Raw genomic sequence first — 15537 nt, forward strand, 5'->3', positions numbered from 1 at the left:
ACCTAACAAAGTAAACACAAAGCTTGTGAGCCAAAACCCACGCACAAAAGTTTATAAAAAGGAAAAACAAAAAAATGTTACAAGCTCAAAATTGCTTCTTTCTGTGGGAGGATTTTCAGGAGAGCAATGGAGAAAACGCAAAAGCAGACGATTACGGCCGGTAATCCGACTGTATTGCAGAGCCAGAAGTTACAAGAGGTAACTCCATATGTAGTTTTCTTAATTCGAGATTACTTGTCTACTAATCATAAAATTAACAATTAAACTTGGAGTTTAAATCATGTGGCAGTTTATATTGAAAACTAGTGTGTACCCAAGAGAACCAAATGCTCTCAAGGAACTGAGGATTGCTGCTTCAAACCACCCCATGTAAGTCTTCAGATTAATGTCCAACTATTACACCAAAATGTAGGCGCAGTAAAGCTGTGAAATTAAAGAATATTGGCGCAAAACCGAGAGCAATGACACTCTAGAATTCATACAGCCCACTCCACTTAGTGGGAAAGGCTTGGTTGTTGTTGTTGTAGCTGTCTTGTGTGGAACCATTTTATGCTTCACTCGGATCAATCTAGGATTTAACAGTTTTACTGTGCAGGGCTTTCATGAGCACTTCACCGGATTCCGGTCAGTTCATGGCCCTTCTCTTGAAGCTGGTGAATCCAAAGAAGGCAATTGAAATAGGAGTTTTTACCGGCTACTCTCTTCTCCTCACGGCTCTCACAATTCCTGATGATGGCAAGGTTGGTACTTGGTGCATACCTCTCCCCAATTCAGCTGATGTATGTTTACCTACCGCAAACATTATGCCTTGCAGATTACGGCCATAGACATCGACCGAAAAGCATACGAAATGGGGTTGCCAAGTATCAAAAAAGCTGGCGTCGAAAGCAAAATCGACTTCATTGAGTCCCCAGCTATGCCAATTCTTGATAAACTCTTAGAAGACGTAAGCCGAGAAACTCAGTACTCTAAGACTTCGGAAAGTGATAACTGCACACCCATTTTCTCCTTCTGTATAACAAGAGTGGCAGGCGGAGAAAAGACATGTGCGGAAATCACTTCCTTGAACTTTGTTTTTGACTCTATCTTTTCAGTTTCTTGTACTTGAAGATTGGTACTGCTTCATGCATGTTTTTTCTGCAGCCAGAGAAGGAAGGGAGTTTCGACTTTGCTTTCGTTGACGCGGACAAGAACAACTACTGGAACTACCACGAAAGGCTAATCAAACTGATTAAGGTTGGCGGGATGGTAATGTATGATAACACACTCTGGGGAGGAACAGTTGCTTGGCCGGAAGAGGATGTTCCGGAGGCCAAAAGGGAGTGGCGGCGGTGTGCAATTGAGTTTAACGAATTGGTTTCCGCTGACGCTCGCGTCGAAATTTCCCAGGTTCCGTTGGGCGACGGGATCACAATCTGCAGGCGCGTTTGCTGATCTAGTAGAACAAAATACTTGATAAGCAAGTATTATGCATAACTAGGGTTCCATATTTACAAAATTATATTGTCAAATATTTAGTATTATGTTAATCTGAAGGTCGATAGAAGTAATAACAATACGTAAAAATATATATAAAATAAGGTTGTATTGTTGCTACTTCGGACCAAACTACATGTGAAATAAAAAAAGCAAAGCCTAAAATTTGCTTTGCTTTTGGTGGTGCTTGGTTCATTTTGTGATTCGTCTTGTATATTTTATGTTTGTTTCAGTATATTTGTATTGGCCTGGTTGTGGGTCGTAGATGTATGTTTTTCTTCTGAAGTTGTATTGATTATTTTATAATTAGATTTTTAGTGCTTATGATTCACACGATGATTGTTAAGGAGGTTGAAATACCTCAGTAAATTTTCTCGATCCCTGAAAATGGTAGATTGCCGTAACAAAGTCAATTTTTTATAATAAAAAAAATCAGTGCAGTTTCACCTTTATAAGAAAAAAAAAAAAAATATATATATATATACACACACTCAAAGCCATTTGAAATGTTAGCTAAATTGTTTCAGACTGAAACTCAATGTAGAACAAGTGCGTGGTCTTTATTTTATGTTTATTGTTTCAAATTCCGCAGTTAACCTTTTCGTTTTTCTTTTTTTAAAGACAAATTATTTATATGTAGTTGCACGTTATTGCCGCATAATATTTTAATGAAAAATATGCATCAAAGCTTTACACATACGAATATCAATATTACTGATACAAAATTCGTCCTTTAACAAATAATTAATGTCGAGCTAGTAGCGTGTTCATCTCAACTTTCATTTGTCACAGCCTTGCCGAAATGTACATTTCCAAAAGCTCATGCCAATGACAGGCAGTACAACTTTCCTCAACAGCGGTTGGTGGAATATATGTCAGCAGTGGTTGGTGGGTGGGTCCGGTGCCTCGGGAGAAATCCCCAACTCATCAAAAACATATTTATTTGGAGAGGTGTTGATTCGTTCACCATCGCTGCTGCAAATTCAAAGTCCAAAGACGGAAGACTCGGCCTTCACCTTTGATCATCGGGTAATGCTCTCTTTCTTCACTGGTATTCTCTGTTTAAAAAACCCAGAAAACTTGTAGCCTAAGATGTCTAATTGGAATCATGGGAAGTTTTGAGATTGATTAGTAGCCGAGAAATGGGTATGTGGGTTATTTAGCTTGATCAAAGTTGGTGCGAGTCAACAGCCTTGTAATTTGGTTGGTTTAGAGCATTTTTCCGAGATCCCGGGGTTCAAATCCCTTTCCCCACTATTGCTTTTATCAATTTGTGGAATTGGGTTGATGGGTTAGGTTATGTTATGTTGTCTGATTTTGATTATAGAGAAATTTTATAGACTGTTGAGCCTTCATTGTTAATTTAAAAGGATCAAGTGGTGGTAATTTGTTACTCAAAAGTTCAAAACTTTGGGATTTTGGTGCCTTTGAAGTTCAGTTTTGCAGTGGTGCCCTCTCTACATTGTACAACATGTCCATCGAGTTTCGATTAATCTGTCCGTAACTGTTGGATTTGTAGAATTGCTTGGACTAGTTGCTTTCTCTTTGCAAATGGAGCACAGTGCCAAAAAGGTCCGGAATCTAGAGACGAAGGGACTGCTGCAGAGTGACGAGTTATATCAGGTTACAACGCCGTACCCTCAACTTTCGCCTTGCCTGTTTCTGATTAAATTTGTTGAATGTTGTTTTTCAGCAATGTCAACGTGACAGTATATCTTGGAGACTAGTGTGTATCCACACGAACTGGAGCCTCTCAAGGTGCTTAGAGCAGCCACCGCCAGCCACCCGAGGTTATGATCCTTCATATCTTAGCAGAACTTGTTATAAGATTGCCTGCTTTTTAAGTTCATTAAGCTACCAAGCCAAGCTAGAACTTGGCATACACTTCAACTAAGCGAGCGAAAACTGTCGAGCATTTCTTGATCAAACTGTTGAGGAGGGTTTTTAATTAGCTAATTTGTTTTCAGGGCTGGGATGGCTACGGCACCAGATGCAGGTCAGTTAATGGCCATGCTGTTGAAGCTAGTAGATGCAAAGAAAACGATTGAAGTTGGCGTTTTCACCGGATACTCTCTCCTCCTCACTGCTCTTACAATTCCCGACGATGGCAAGGTCTACTAATATCTGAATCTGCTCTTCCTGTCACGTTGAGCTCATAATTTGTTGTACTGCAGATTGTAGCCATAGATGTGAATCGTGAGACGTATGAGCAAATAGGGCTTCCAATCATAAAGAAAGCCGGTGTTGAGCACAAAATCGACTTCATTGAATCCCAGGCCCTACCGGTTCTTGATAAGCTACTAGAAAATGCAAGTATTTTATGTTTCCAACCATAATCTTGAGCCGAAATAAGAAAAACCATAGTTGTGACATATTTTTGCTTTCTCGTGGTTTTGTTTGCAGCATGAAAACGAAGGAAGTTTCGACTTTGCTTTCATTGATGCCGACAAGCTCAACTACTGGAACTACCATGAGATGTTAATGAAGCTGTTGAAGGTGGGTGGTATAGTTGTCTATGATAACACCCTCTGGGGAGGAACGGTTGTAATGCCTGATGAGTTGATTCCGGAGTTCATGAAACCAGGCAAACAGGCGACAATCGAGCTTAACAAGTTACTTGCAGCCGATCCTCGTGTCCAGATATCGCATGCTTCTTTGGGTGATGGGATCACAATTTGTCGTCGACTTTACTGATTCTTGCTTGAAAGATGTAGCCTTACATGTCTAAAGCTCGGGGATTTGGCAATCTCCCTTGACTAATGGAGATTTGATATTTATGCTTTCAGAACTCGAAAGAGTTTCAATGAAATAATGTATTGTTGAGTGATCTCTGCTTTGTCCAAGTGTTGTTAATGAACACGATTATTCACTTACATTTTTTCACGGTTAAGAACAAATGGAGAACAAATATATTGATGTACTTAAAAAATAAAAAATAAAAAATAAAAAAAAAATATTCAAGAAGTTTTTAGTCATTAAGGTATATTAGTACTTTTATACCACGAAAGGCTAATCAAACTGATTAAGGTTGGCGGGGTGTTAATGTACGATAACACACTCTGGGGAGGAACAGTTGCTTGGCCGGAAGAGGAGGTTCCGGAGGCCAAAAGGGAGTGGCGGCAGTGTGCAATTAAGTTTAACGAATTGGTTTCCGCTGACGCTCGTGTCGAAATTTCCCATGTTCCGACGGGTGACGGGATCACAATCTGCAGGCGCGTTTGCTGATCAAGTTAAATAGAATACTTAATGAACAAGTCTTCTGCATAACTTGGGTTACATCTTTAATTACTATTTACAAAATTATCAAGAGAAGTCATGATTGAGAATCATCGATGTGAAATAATTGAAAATTATACGTAAATTAAGGTCCTGTACTATTGCTAAATTATACGTAAATTATACCTGCCAAATTATACGAAAATTGGGTTGTACTATTGCTACTTGGGACCAAACCATATGTGAAATAATTGAAAATTATACGTAAATTAAGGTTGTATTATTGCTACTTGGGACCAAACTATATGTGAAAAAAATTGAATAATGAGCAAGCTTTTACTGTTGAGTTTGCTTTGCTTTGATGGTGCTTGGTTTTATTGTGATTCGACTTGTCTGTTTTATGATTGTGTCTGTAGATTTGTATTGGCTCTTTGTGGCTGTGGCTGTAGGAGAACCTTATTTCGTAGACATAACCCTTTTTGAAAGAGATATTTTTTAATGCGTAGGAAACACGGTTAGTATAAATAATGTCATAATATAATTGGTTGATTTTTTTGGTTAAATTTTTAACTAATAGTATTATTACACTTGATGTACCCGGACTGTATTCCCTGCATACTGAAAAATCTCTCATTTTGAAGTTATTTGTCATTTTATAGTTGAGAAAATTAGAGCAATGATCTTTGAATTTTGGTCCAATTGGTGCCTTGGTTGTTGGGAATTGGATAAGCTCCGGATCTTAGTGTCCGAAACTTAGGGATCAAATCATCTGGGTTACTGATTGGTGTGTAAAAGAAATAAGAGTTGTTGGTTTTATGTGGTGAGCCAAAAAAATAAGTTAATGGAGATTGTTGGATTCAATCAGTCTAGATGAATTGATCCTTAAACTTCGGACATCATCATATAAAACGGATTAATTGCTGAATTGAAAATATGTAAATATTGATCCTTGATCTTATTATAATGTGAAGATTCTTTTGGCCAACTTCATTGGAACTTCCATTCAAAATAAAAAATTTAAAAGGGGTAGCAAATAGATAAGTTCAGTACCCACTAGAAATTCCCAACTCATCAAAGCATATTTTATTTATAGATGATTTGTTGAGGGGCAGAGAGGTGTCGATTCGGTTCACCATCGCTGCTGAAAATTCAGAGTCCAAAGACGGAAGACTCCGCCTTCACTTTAATCACCGGGATCGGGTACTTCTCTTTCTTTCTTCACTGGAATTCTCTGTTAAAAAAAAAGTTGAGGCTGCAAAGTTTTGTGCTGTATTGTTTTTATGAACAGATTGGCTAGTATTAGAATTGAGGAAGAAATGAAGGGAAAAAAAACCAGAAAACTTGTGGCCTAAGAAATCTAATCGGAATCATGGGAAGTTTGAGACTGATGAGTAGCTGACAAACGGGGTTGTGGGTTATTTAGCTTGATCAAAGTTGGTGCGAGTCAACTAACTTGTAGTTCGGTTGGTTAAAAGCATTCTTTTGAGGTCCCGGGTTCAATTCCCTTTCCCGACTATTGCTTTTATCGATGTGTGAAATTTATAGGAGTTGATGAGTTTATATCTTCGTAGAAATTTGTTTTATGTTGGAATTTTAAGATCCTTATAGACTGCCTTCATTGATTATTTAAGAGGAACTTTAACGGAAAATTTTAACGAAAAATCACATTTTTATGCTAAAAGTCAAGTGTTATTCACTTTACTCTTCATTTTGTGTTTTTCGTTAAAACTCAAAGTTTTCAAGCTCTTTTCATTAATTTTCTTTTATTTTTAAAAGGATCAAAAGGTGGGAATTTGTTGCTGAAAAATTCAAAACTCTGGGATTTTTGGTGCCATTGAAGTTTAGTTTTGCAGTGGTGCTATCTCTGCCATTGTACAAACATGTCCATCGAGTTTCGATTAATCTGTCCGTAACTGTTGGATTTGTAGGATTGCTTGGACTAGTTGCTTTCTCTTTGCAAATGGAGCACGGCGTTAAAAAGGACGGGAATCTGGTGAAGAAGGGACTGCTGCAGAGTGACGAGTTATATGAGGTTACAACGTGGTTCCCTCAACTTTTGCTTTGCCTGTTTCTGTTTAAAATTGTTAAATCTTGTTTTTTAACAATGTCAATGTGACAGTATATCTTGGAGACCAGTATATATCCACGTGAACCGGAGCCACTCAAGGAGCTAAGAGCTGCCACTGCCAGCCACCCGAGGTTATGATCCTTCATATCTTAGAACTTGTTGTGAGATTGCCTGCTTTTTAAGTTCATTGAGCTTCCTGTAGCCAAGCTAGAACTTGGCATACACTTCAGTTGAGTGAGTGAAAACAGTCAAGCATTTCTTGATCAAACTCTCGAGGAGGGTTTTTAATTAGCTAGTATGTTTTCAGGGCTGGGATGGCTACTGCACCAGATGCAGGTCAGTTAATGGCCATGCTGTTGAAGCTCATAGATGCAAAGAAAACGATTGAAGTTGGTGTTTTCACCGGATACTCTCTCCTCCTTACTGCTCTTACAATTCCTGACGATGGCAAGGTCTGTCACTTCACTACTAATATCTGAATCTGCTCTTCCTGTCACGTTGAGCTCATAATTTGTTGTACTGCAGATTGTAGCCATAGATGTGAATCGTGAGACATATGAGCAAATAGGGCTTCCAATCATAAAGAAAGCCGGTGTTGAGCACAAAATCGACTTCATTGAATCCCAGGCCCTACCAGTTCTTGATAAGCTACTAGAAAATGTAAGGATTTTACGTTTTAAACCATAATCTTGAGCTGAAATAAGAAAAACCATAGTTGTGACCTTTTTCGCTTTCTCGTGGTTTTGTTTGCAGCATGAAAATGAAGGCAGTTTCAACTTTGCTTTCTTTGATGCCGACAAGGTCAACTACCGGAACTACCATGAGAGGTTAATGAAGCTGTTGAAGGTGGGTGATTTAGTTGTCTATGATAACACGCTCTGGGGAGGAACGGTTGTAATGCCTGATGAGTTGACTCCAGAGCGCAGGAAACCAGGCAGAGAGGCGACTATCGAGTTTAACAAGTTACTTGCAGCCGATCCTCGTGTCCAGATTTCGCATGCTCCTTTGGGTGATGGGATCACAATTTGTCGTCGTCTTTACTGATTCTTGCTTGAAAGATGTAATCTTACATGTCTAAAGCTCGGGGATTTGGCAATCTTCCTTGACTAATGAAATAATGTATTGTTACAGTGATCTCTGTTAGGATATAAGTGTGTGATATGTGTGTGTGGAGGATATAGCCATGTGTCACAAATGTATTGGTGGAGTTAGTTAAGAGTGTGGTATTTATAAGACAGGTTGGTTACAATTGAAAGTAATGGAAAAAAACAATTGAAAGTTTCCCTCCTCTCTTTCTCTCTTTGTTTGCTTTGGCTCTTCGATACTTTTCCTCCATTGTTGCTGCACACTACCTATAAATACATTGTTGACATGGTATCAGAGCCGGTCATGGCTGACGCCGTCGTCTGACGATCTTGCTGATCTCGGTGCTTCCGCTTTTCGTCGCTCTTTCGGTAGTGTTCTCTTGGTTTTCTTCTTGTTACAGTCGGTTGCCTTCTCAAACCCTAACATTTGGGGTTTCTTGGAGACTATTGCCATTCGTCGTTTTGGTTGAAGGTATCAGTTGCGTTTCTTGATTTCTTGCTTCTGTTTGAGAATCTTGGTGTGGATTACAGTGTTGTGAATCGTTGATTGTTGATTTGTCGAAGATTGTCGATGAAGTTGTTAATTTCTTGAGGATTGTTCATTTCTTGCTTATGTTTGTGAATCTTGCTGTTGATTGTGGTGTTGATCGTTTATCTCGACTAGTTAATTGCTGATTTGTCAAAGATTGTTGATAGTATTGATTTCTTACGGTTCTTGCAAAAAATTGTTCGTTGGTGATTAATCATGGTGACGTCTGCACAGTTAGCTCTTACTCAATCCCCCATTTCCTCCCACATACCGAGTGTTGGAAATACTGTTACGGTCAAGTTAGATGATTCTAACTATGTTACTTGGAACTTTCAAATTGAATTGCTCTTGGAGGGCAATGGCATTATGGGATTTCTTGATGAGTCTATTCCCTGTCCTGCCCAACATAATGCAATTGAAACTGCTACTGGTACTGTGATTGATACCTCCTCTCTAACTGATGATTACAAAGTTTGGAAAATTCATGATAGAGCTTTGATGACTCTCATTACTGCCACTTTGTCACCTGCTGCCTTATCCTGTGTTATCGGCTGTCAAAGTTCCAAGGAAATGTGGGTTAATTTGAAAGAACGATTCTCTAGCATGACTCGAACGAATATTGTACAGCTGAAGATTGATTTACAGAACATTACGAAAGGGGCTGAATCTATTGATCTTTATCTTCAAAGGATCAAAGATAACAGAGATCAGTTAGCTGCGGTTGGTGTAAACATGTCTGATGAAGACATTGTTATTGTTGCTCTGAGAGGTTTACCACCAGAGTACAAAACTATAAAGGTTGTTATTCGAGGGAGAGAAAACCTTGTTTCCTTGAAGGAACTCAGGTCGCAGTTAAAGGCTGAAGAAGCAACACTTGAAGAGGGCTTTAAACAGCCACTGATGACTGCAATGTATGCCACTAATTCAGGTTCTGTGTATGAGTCCGGTGGGACATCTGGTACTAACTCTTCTACTTATCAATATCTCCCTGGTTCTCAAATGATGCAAGGTGCTCCAATGCCTAATATGCCACAGCTGGTTCAAATGCCTAATATGGTTCCACTGGGTCAAGTACCTCAGTACACACAATTTCAGCAGTTGCCTCTTCCAGGACCGTATGCTTTTGTATCACAAACTGGATCTGGGACTTATAATAATTTCAGGGGGAATAATTTCAAAAATAAAGGCAAAGGGCCGAAGTTTAATGCTAGATTTCAGGGTTCTTCTCCCACAAATGTTCAGGCTCAAGCTAATTTTCACAATGTTAGCCCTCAATCATCTTCGATGCAACCTTATAATCCTTTGTTAATCTGTCAGATTTGTGACAAAAAGGGTCATTCTGCGCTTCATTGCTTTCAACGTGGTTGTCAAATATGCAATCGAGTGGGTCACACTACGGCTACATGTTTTGATAGGGGAAATTCAGCAATGTCTCCGCCTTTGTACTCTCAGCAGTTTCAGGCATCTGGTATGTCCCAGCCTATGTACTCTCAGCCGTTTCAGCCGTCTGGTTCCCAGATTCACCCTGTGCAACATATGAATTCCAAGTATATGAACAATTCATCTATGACACCACAAGCTCAGTCTCCTATGGCTTTCACTGCAAGGACCAATCCTTCTCCCTCTGCACCACAACAAGAGTTTTGGTTGCTTGACTCGGGTGCAACCAATCATATGACCTCCGAGTTGTCCAATTTGCAAGCCTCTACTTCATATCCATCTAATGAATTGGTCACTGGAGCTAATGGAGAAGGTTTACCTATTTCTCATATAGGGCAATCTTGTATTCCTACTCCTTCTCATAAATTCCAGTTAAACAACGTGCTTTGTGTTCCGCATCTCTCTCAACATTTACTTTCTATGTATCAGTTATGCAAAGACAATAACTGTCGCTGTATTATACAGGACAAGGTCACTAACAATCCACGGACTGAGTAACAATACCGTTTACCCTCTTCCTTTGTTCAAACCATCCAGACTTCAACCTACAGCATATCTTGGATAGAAAGTGCATGCTACTCTTTGGCATTGCAGATTGGGTCACCCAACCAATTCTATAGTTCAGTTAGCTCTTAGTAAGTCAGCTATTTCCTTTCCTTGTAATTCCATACCTCAAACATGTATTTCTTGTTTGAAAGGCAAGTTTACCAAATTGCCGTTTCCATTAGTAGCAGCCAAATCCAATGTACCATTTGAAGTTATACACACGGATGTGTGGGGACCTGCACATGTCATGTCTATTGAAGGTCATAGATATTATGTGTCCTTTGTCGATGAGTGTACCCGATATACATGGATTTTTCCTATGATCAATAAAGCTGCAGTTTGTGATATTTTCATTCAATTTCATGCTTTCATTCACAATTTCTTCTCTGTTAATATCAAAGTGTTGCAAAGTGATGGTGGTGGGGAATTTGTTGGGTCTGGTTTTCAAAAGTTTCTCAAAACCAAAGGCATTTTGCATCAAATGTCCTGTCCCTACACTCCTGAACAGAATGGGTTGGCTGAAAGGAAAAATAGACACCTAGTTGAGACTGCAATCACCCTACTTCAGCAAGCATCCCTTTCCTCTAAATTTTGGTTTCATGCTTGTGCCACAACCACTTATCTTATTAATCGAATGCCTACTCCTGTCTTGAAAATGCAATCTCCTTTTGAAGTATTGTATCACTCTCCACCTCACCTTGATCATTTCAAGGTGTTTGGGTGTGCTTGCTATCCTACTTTGAAACCATATAGACCAAATAAGCTGGCACCAAAAACCACACAGTGCATATTTTTAGGGTATGCAGCTCACTACAAAGGGTATATTTGTTATGATATTAAAGATCATAAGCTCATTGTCTCTAGGCATGTTGTCTTTGATGAGGATAATTTTCCCAGTGTACCAATGCATTCATCTAGTTCACGATCACATGTGTCCCACTCTCTGGTTCCTCATCCTAATACTTTTCAGCATCCCTCTCTTATTCCTATTCCCTTTCCTCCTGTTGATTTTATACCTCCCCATATGTCTGCCACTCATAAAGTTACTCAGTCCTCCCCTTCAAGACATGGTGATCTTGTCCCTGATTCCACTTCTTCCTCTGTGGATACATGTTCACCATCAGTGGAACAGTCTGACATTCATCCTGATGTCACTGTTTCTCAAGTCCCCGAACTACAACCTGTTTCAGTGTCTCAGATTCCTACTCATCCGATGCAAACCAGGTCAAAGTCTGGCATTTTCAAGAAAAAGGTCATTCTTGCTCAGGTTCATGTGTCTTCTGTCAAATAACCACAATCTTTCACAGCTGCAGCCAAGTCTATTGAGTGGAGGACTGCCATGGACGAAGAAATGGCAGCCTTGGTTAAACAGAAATGGTTCCCCTTCCCCCTAACAAGAATTTGGTTGGTTGTAAATGGATCTACAAGGTCAAAACCAATCCTGATGGTACAGTTGCTCAGTACAAGGCCCGGTTGGTGGCCAAAGGTTTTTCCCAAGAAGCAGGTCTTGATTATTATGAAACCTTTAGTCCTGTGGTTAAGCCAACCACAGTGCGGCTCATGTTATCTTTAGCTGCAACTAAAGGATGGAGATTAAAACAGCTTGATGTTAAAAACGCGTTTCTGCATGGTTTTCTTGATGAAGAGGTGTATATGTGTCAGCCCCAAGGATTTATTGATCCGGATCACCCGGAACTTGTGTGCAAATTGGAAAGGTCTCTCTATGGTCTTAAACAGGCCCCTCGAGCTTGGAATGAACGTTTTACCAGGTTTCTTCTTACCTTGGGTTTCCAGTCTTCATATGCTGATCCTTCTTTATATGTGAAGCATGATGGACAGTCTGTGGTTGTCTTATTATTGTATGTTGATGATATAATTCTTAGTGGTGATGATGAGACTAAAGTTCAAGCTGTGATAAATCAGTTGACTAGTGAATTTGATATGAAGGATTTAGGACTTCTTCATTATTTCCTCGGTCTTCAAATTGAATATCAGACTCATGGTTTATTTGTGCATCAATCCAAATATGTTTCTGATTTACTCAAGAAGACCAACATGTTGGATAGCAAGCCTTGTACTACTCCTTGTCATCCAAACCACAAGCTACTCAATCATGGCAGTCCTCCCTTTCTCGATTCAGGCCTTTATCGGAGTATTGTTGGGGCCCTTCAATATTTGACATTTACTCGACCGGATATCGCTTATTCAGTCAATCAGGTTTGCCAGTTCATGCACTCTCCTCTCGAGAGTCATTTTGTTGCTGTTAAACGAATTTTACGATATCTCAGAGGTTCCATGTCTCTTGGTTTATGTTTTAAACCTGGTCCGTTGGATATTAAAGCCTACACAGATGCTGATTGGGCGGGTGATCCCAATGACAGGAGGTCCACCACGGGGTTTGTCGTGTTTTTGGGGTGTAATCCTATCTCGTGGAGTTCTAAGAAGCAGCATACTGTTAGTAGATCCTCCACTGAAGCTGAATACCGTGCTATGGCGACCACCACTGCAGAGGTGGTTTGGTTACAGCAGTTACTCCAGGATTTACATCTTCCGTGTCCTGATATTCCTCTTCTTCACTGTGACAACATCTCTGCCATGGCATTGGCCACGAATCCTGTCTTACATTCAAAAGCCAAACATATAGAAATCGATTGTCATTTCGTTCGTGAACGTGTTTAGCAAGGCTCCATTATGTTGCAGTTTGTCAATTCTGCAGATCAGCATGCTGATATTTTCACCAAAGGATTGTGTTTTCCTTTGTTTACTTTAGTTCTCATTGTAACAATCTTATGCTTGGTAGTACCTCCCATAAGATTGAGGGGGAATGTTAGGATATAAGTGTGTGATATGTGTGTGTGGAGGATATAGCCATGTGTCACAAATGTATTGGTGGAGTTAGTTAAGAGTGTGGTATTTATAAGACAGGTTGGTTACAATTGAAAGTAATGGAAAAAAACAATTGAAAGTTTCCCTCCTCTCTTTCTCTCTTTGTTTGCTTTGGCTCTTCGATACTTTTCCTCCATTGTTGCTGCACACTACCTATAAATACATTGTTGACAATCTCTGCTTTATCTAAGTGTTGTTAATGAAGCATAAACAACTTCATCTTTGCAGTTACGAATGAAATGGCAAACCGGGGTTCGAAGTTAAACATACGCCCGAGTAAATGGACTTGGCATTCATACAGGAGTTCCAAACTTGAAACTGAACAAAATGAACAACATTAACAAGCAAAATTTCCCCAAGTGTTTGGCGTCTCAACCTCCAAGATAAAGGAAATAAAGTAAATCAATTTAATCCAACATACGGGGAAGAAATGCGCTATCAGAATGCTTCCTAACCCTATGTTAACGGCTTTATTATGTAAAGACCGTATACTATGAATCAATCTTTGCAATCAAAAACTGTGTCAAGTCGTAGTCTGGACAGCGCTCTTCGCAAATGTTTCAGCAACCAGCAGAGGGAAAGCAATTGTTGCATCGCAATGCACCTGGTTCAACCAATAAAAAAGGTGGAGAATAATCCGAATGATATTACAACAGAAACGAGGATGACATATTCAAGAATGCAAAGGATACAAAAGAAAACGCTAGAAGGGCTAGGATTAGGTGGATACGAAGTTATGATTAACAATCCGGCCAAAAACAAGAGATAAAACGCAATGAGAAAAGCAAATATATGGGTTAAATTCAGTAATTCCTTGACAGTTTTGGCAGAATCCCGTATTTTTCCCCATGATACAGCCTCGTCAGGACGCGCTCCGGAATCATTCCCATCAAACTCTTGCGTAGTATTGATGAAGACAGCATAATCCGCACCATTACGAAACATATTGGCATTGGAAATGTGATGTTTGGGCATGCCCCCTCCGAGAATGATCATTCCAGTCTTCCTTGGGCTTGCATGGACAGCTTCATCATTCATGTCCCTAATATCTGTTCAAAGGCATGCTATTAAGCGATTTGACTTTCCAAGTTGGTTATCAGCTGCAGTGACAGTGTAGCGAGCAACATACCTTGCACTAAGTCGATGATCAGGCCTGGGCTGCGGAAAGAATGAAAGTGCAACATGTCTCCCAGTGAGCCATCCGTTAAACCTGAACAATAAACTTGGATATTGTTCTGGAAAAGAACCGCAAATAGTATTAACTAACAGTGCCATTTAAGTCCTGAAACTGACCACCGAGGCAACACATATCCATTTCTAATCACTCTACTCCTCAAAATACAATTTCACAAGACGATTTGTCCATGCATGCTTATTGCTTATCCAACCAAATTTAAACTCTAAACCAGTAATTCGTGAGGCAAACATACTATAGAATCTTAAGAGCTAAAGATAAACTATGATTTTGATGAATTGCCGACTGGTCAGCCATCTGTAACGCTAAGGAAATCTGGATTAGATTCAAATGCCAGGGACGATGTTCAAGCATCAAATTCGCATCAAACCATGAAGGATAGTGAGATTTCAGAGGGATGTAGTTGTGTAGAAGACACTGACGATGAGCTGAGCTTAGGGATGTTGACAGGTGGGCTGCGAAATAAGGGTTTAAGGCATCCACCGTGTACAAAGAAACTATCTGGAAACTCTTTGTCTGTCAAACAAGATACCAAGGTTGAGCAACCTTCCTTCTTTCCGTCAGTCAGGACTTCTGTTGTCTCTGAAAGGGAGCAAGGGAGCAAAAGACTGATGAAGGAACAGAGCACATGAACCCCCGTCTCACATGTGGCTTCTGACGATGATTCTTCAGAGGATGAAGTGTTACATAGAATTGTTAGAAATAGCCAAGACTCGTTCAATAAAAAATTGGGACCTAAAGTAAAGGCTAGCTCCAAATCAACATTTTCATTCTTTGATTCAGAGGATAGTGAGCCGGAGGAAGATCTCACAAAGATTTACACTAGAAATGCTCGTCCAATTGCTAGACTGTCTAGAAGAACACAGCCGTCTTCAAATTCTGTTAGAAGTTCTGGTTCAAAGACAACACTTGTGTCTGACGTGTCAGGGAATTCAGACTATGGAAAACCCTCTTCAAAGAGTTCCTATGCCACTGAAATTCAACTAAAGCCCTCGTCCCAGACCAAGAGATCAGATCAGGAGTGGAATAGACCAGCAGAACAAGCGGTTCCTGGACCAGTACGAGAATCCAAGAGGGTCTCGCCTGTGGAGACTTC

The 15537-nt window shown here is 39.8% G+C and overlaps 3 protein-coding genes across 5 annotated transcripts; all 3 read left to right on the forward strand.

Annotated features, from left to right (window-relative positions):
* Positions 1 to 74: 74 nt before the first annotated feature.
* On the forward strand, positions 75 to 1671 carry LOC137747296 (putative caffeoyl-CoA O-methyltransferase At4g26220). Its single transcript, XM_068487385.2, has 5 exons — positions 75 to 198; positions 290 to 369; positions 596 to 740; positions 815 to 946; positions 1144 to 1671. The coding sequence occupies exons 1-5, from the start codon at positions 127 to 129 to the stop codon at positions 1432 to 1434; spliced, it is 720 nt and encodes a 239-aa protein (XP_068343486.2). The 5' UTR covers positions 75 to 126; the 3' UTR covers positions 1435 to 1671.
* Positions 1672 to 2115: 444 nt separating this feature from the next.
* LOC137747325 (putative caffeoyl-CoA O-methyltransferase At4g26220) lies at positions 2116 to 4303 on the forward strand. 2 transcript variants are annotated; one of them, XM_068487417.2, is made up of 6 exons: positions 2116 to 2505; positions 2996 to 3099; positions 3187 to 3266; positions 3444 to 3588; positions 3651 to 3785; positions 3880 to 4303. In XM_068487417.2, the coding sequence occupies exons 2-6, from the start codon at positions 3028 to 3030 to the stop codon at positions 4168 to 4170; spliced, it is 723 nt and encodes a 240-aa protein (XP_068343518.2). In that variant the 5' UTR covers positions 2116 to 2505; positions 2996 to 3027; the 3' UTR covers positions 4171 to 4303. The 2 variants fall into 2 exon arrangements, with proteins under 2 accessions (XP_068343518.2, XP_088545308.1); XM_088689182.1 differs by having other exon boundaries at positions 2303 to 2503; positions 2986 to 3099.
* A 1376-nt stretch (positions 4304 to 5679) lies between these two features.
* On the forward strand, positions 5680 to 8041 carry LOC137747326 (putative caffeoyl-CoA O-methyltransferase At4g26220). Of its 2 annotated transcripts, none has more exons than XM_088689189.1 (6): positions 5680 to 5892; positions 6621 to 6724; positions 6812 to 6891; positions 7068 to 7212; positions 7286 to 7420; positions 7514 to 8041. In XM_088689189.1, the coding sequence occupies exons 2-6, from the start codon at positions 6653 to 6655 to the stop codon at positions 7802 to 7804; spliced, it is 723 nt and encodes a 240-aa protein (XP_088545315.1). In that variant the 5' UTR covers positions 5680 to 5892; positions 6621 to 6652; the 3' UTR covers positions 7805 to 8041. The 2 variants fall into 2 exon arrangements, with proteins under 2 accessions (XP_088545315.1, XP_088545320.1); XM_088689194.1 differs by lacking the exon at positions 5680 to 5892 and adding an exon at positions 5934 to 6129.
* Positions 8042 to 15537: the final 7496 nt, after the last annotated feature.

The sequence above is a fragment of the Pyrus communis genome, chromosome 2 (genome assembly GCF_041283825.1).
Source record: "Pyrus communis isolate YQ-2024b chromosome 2, ASM4128382v1, whole genome shotgun sequence".
NCBI lineage: Eukaryota > Viridiplantae > Streptophyta > Magnoliopsida > Rosales > Rosaceae > Pyrus > Pyrus communis.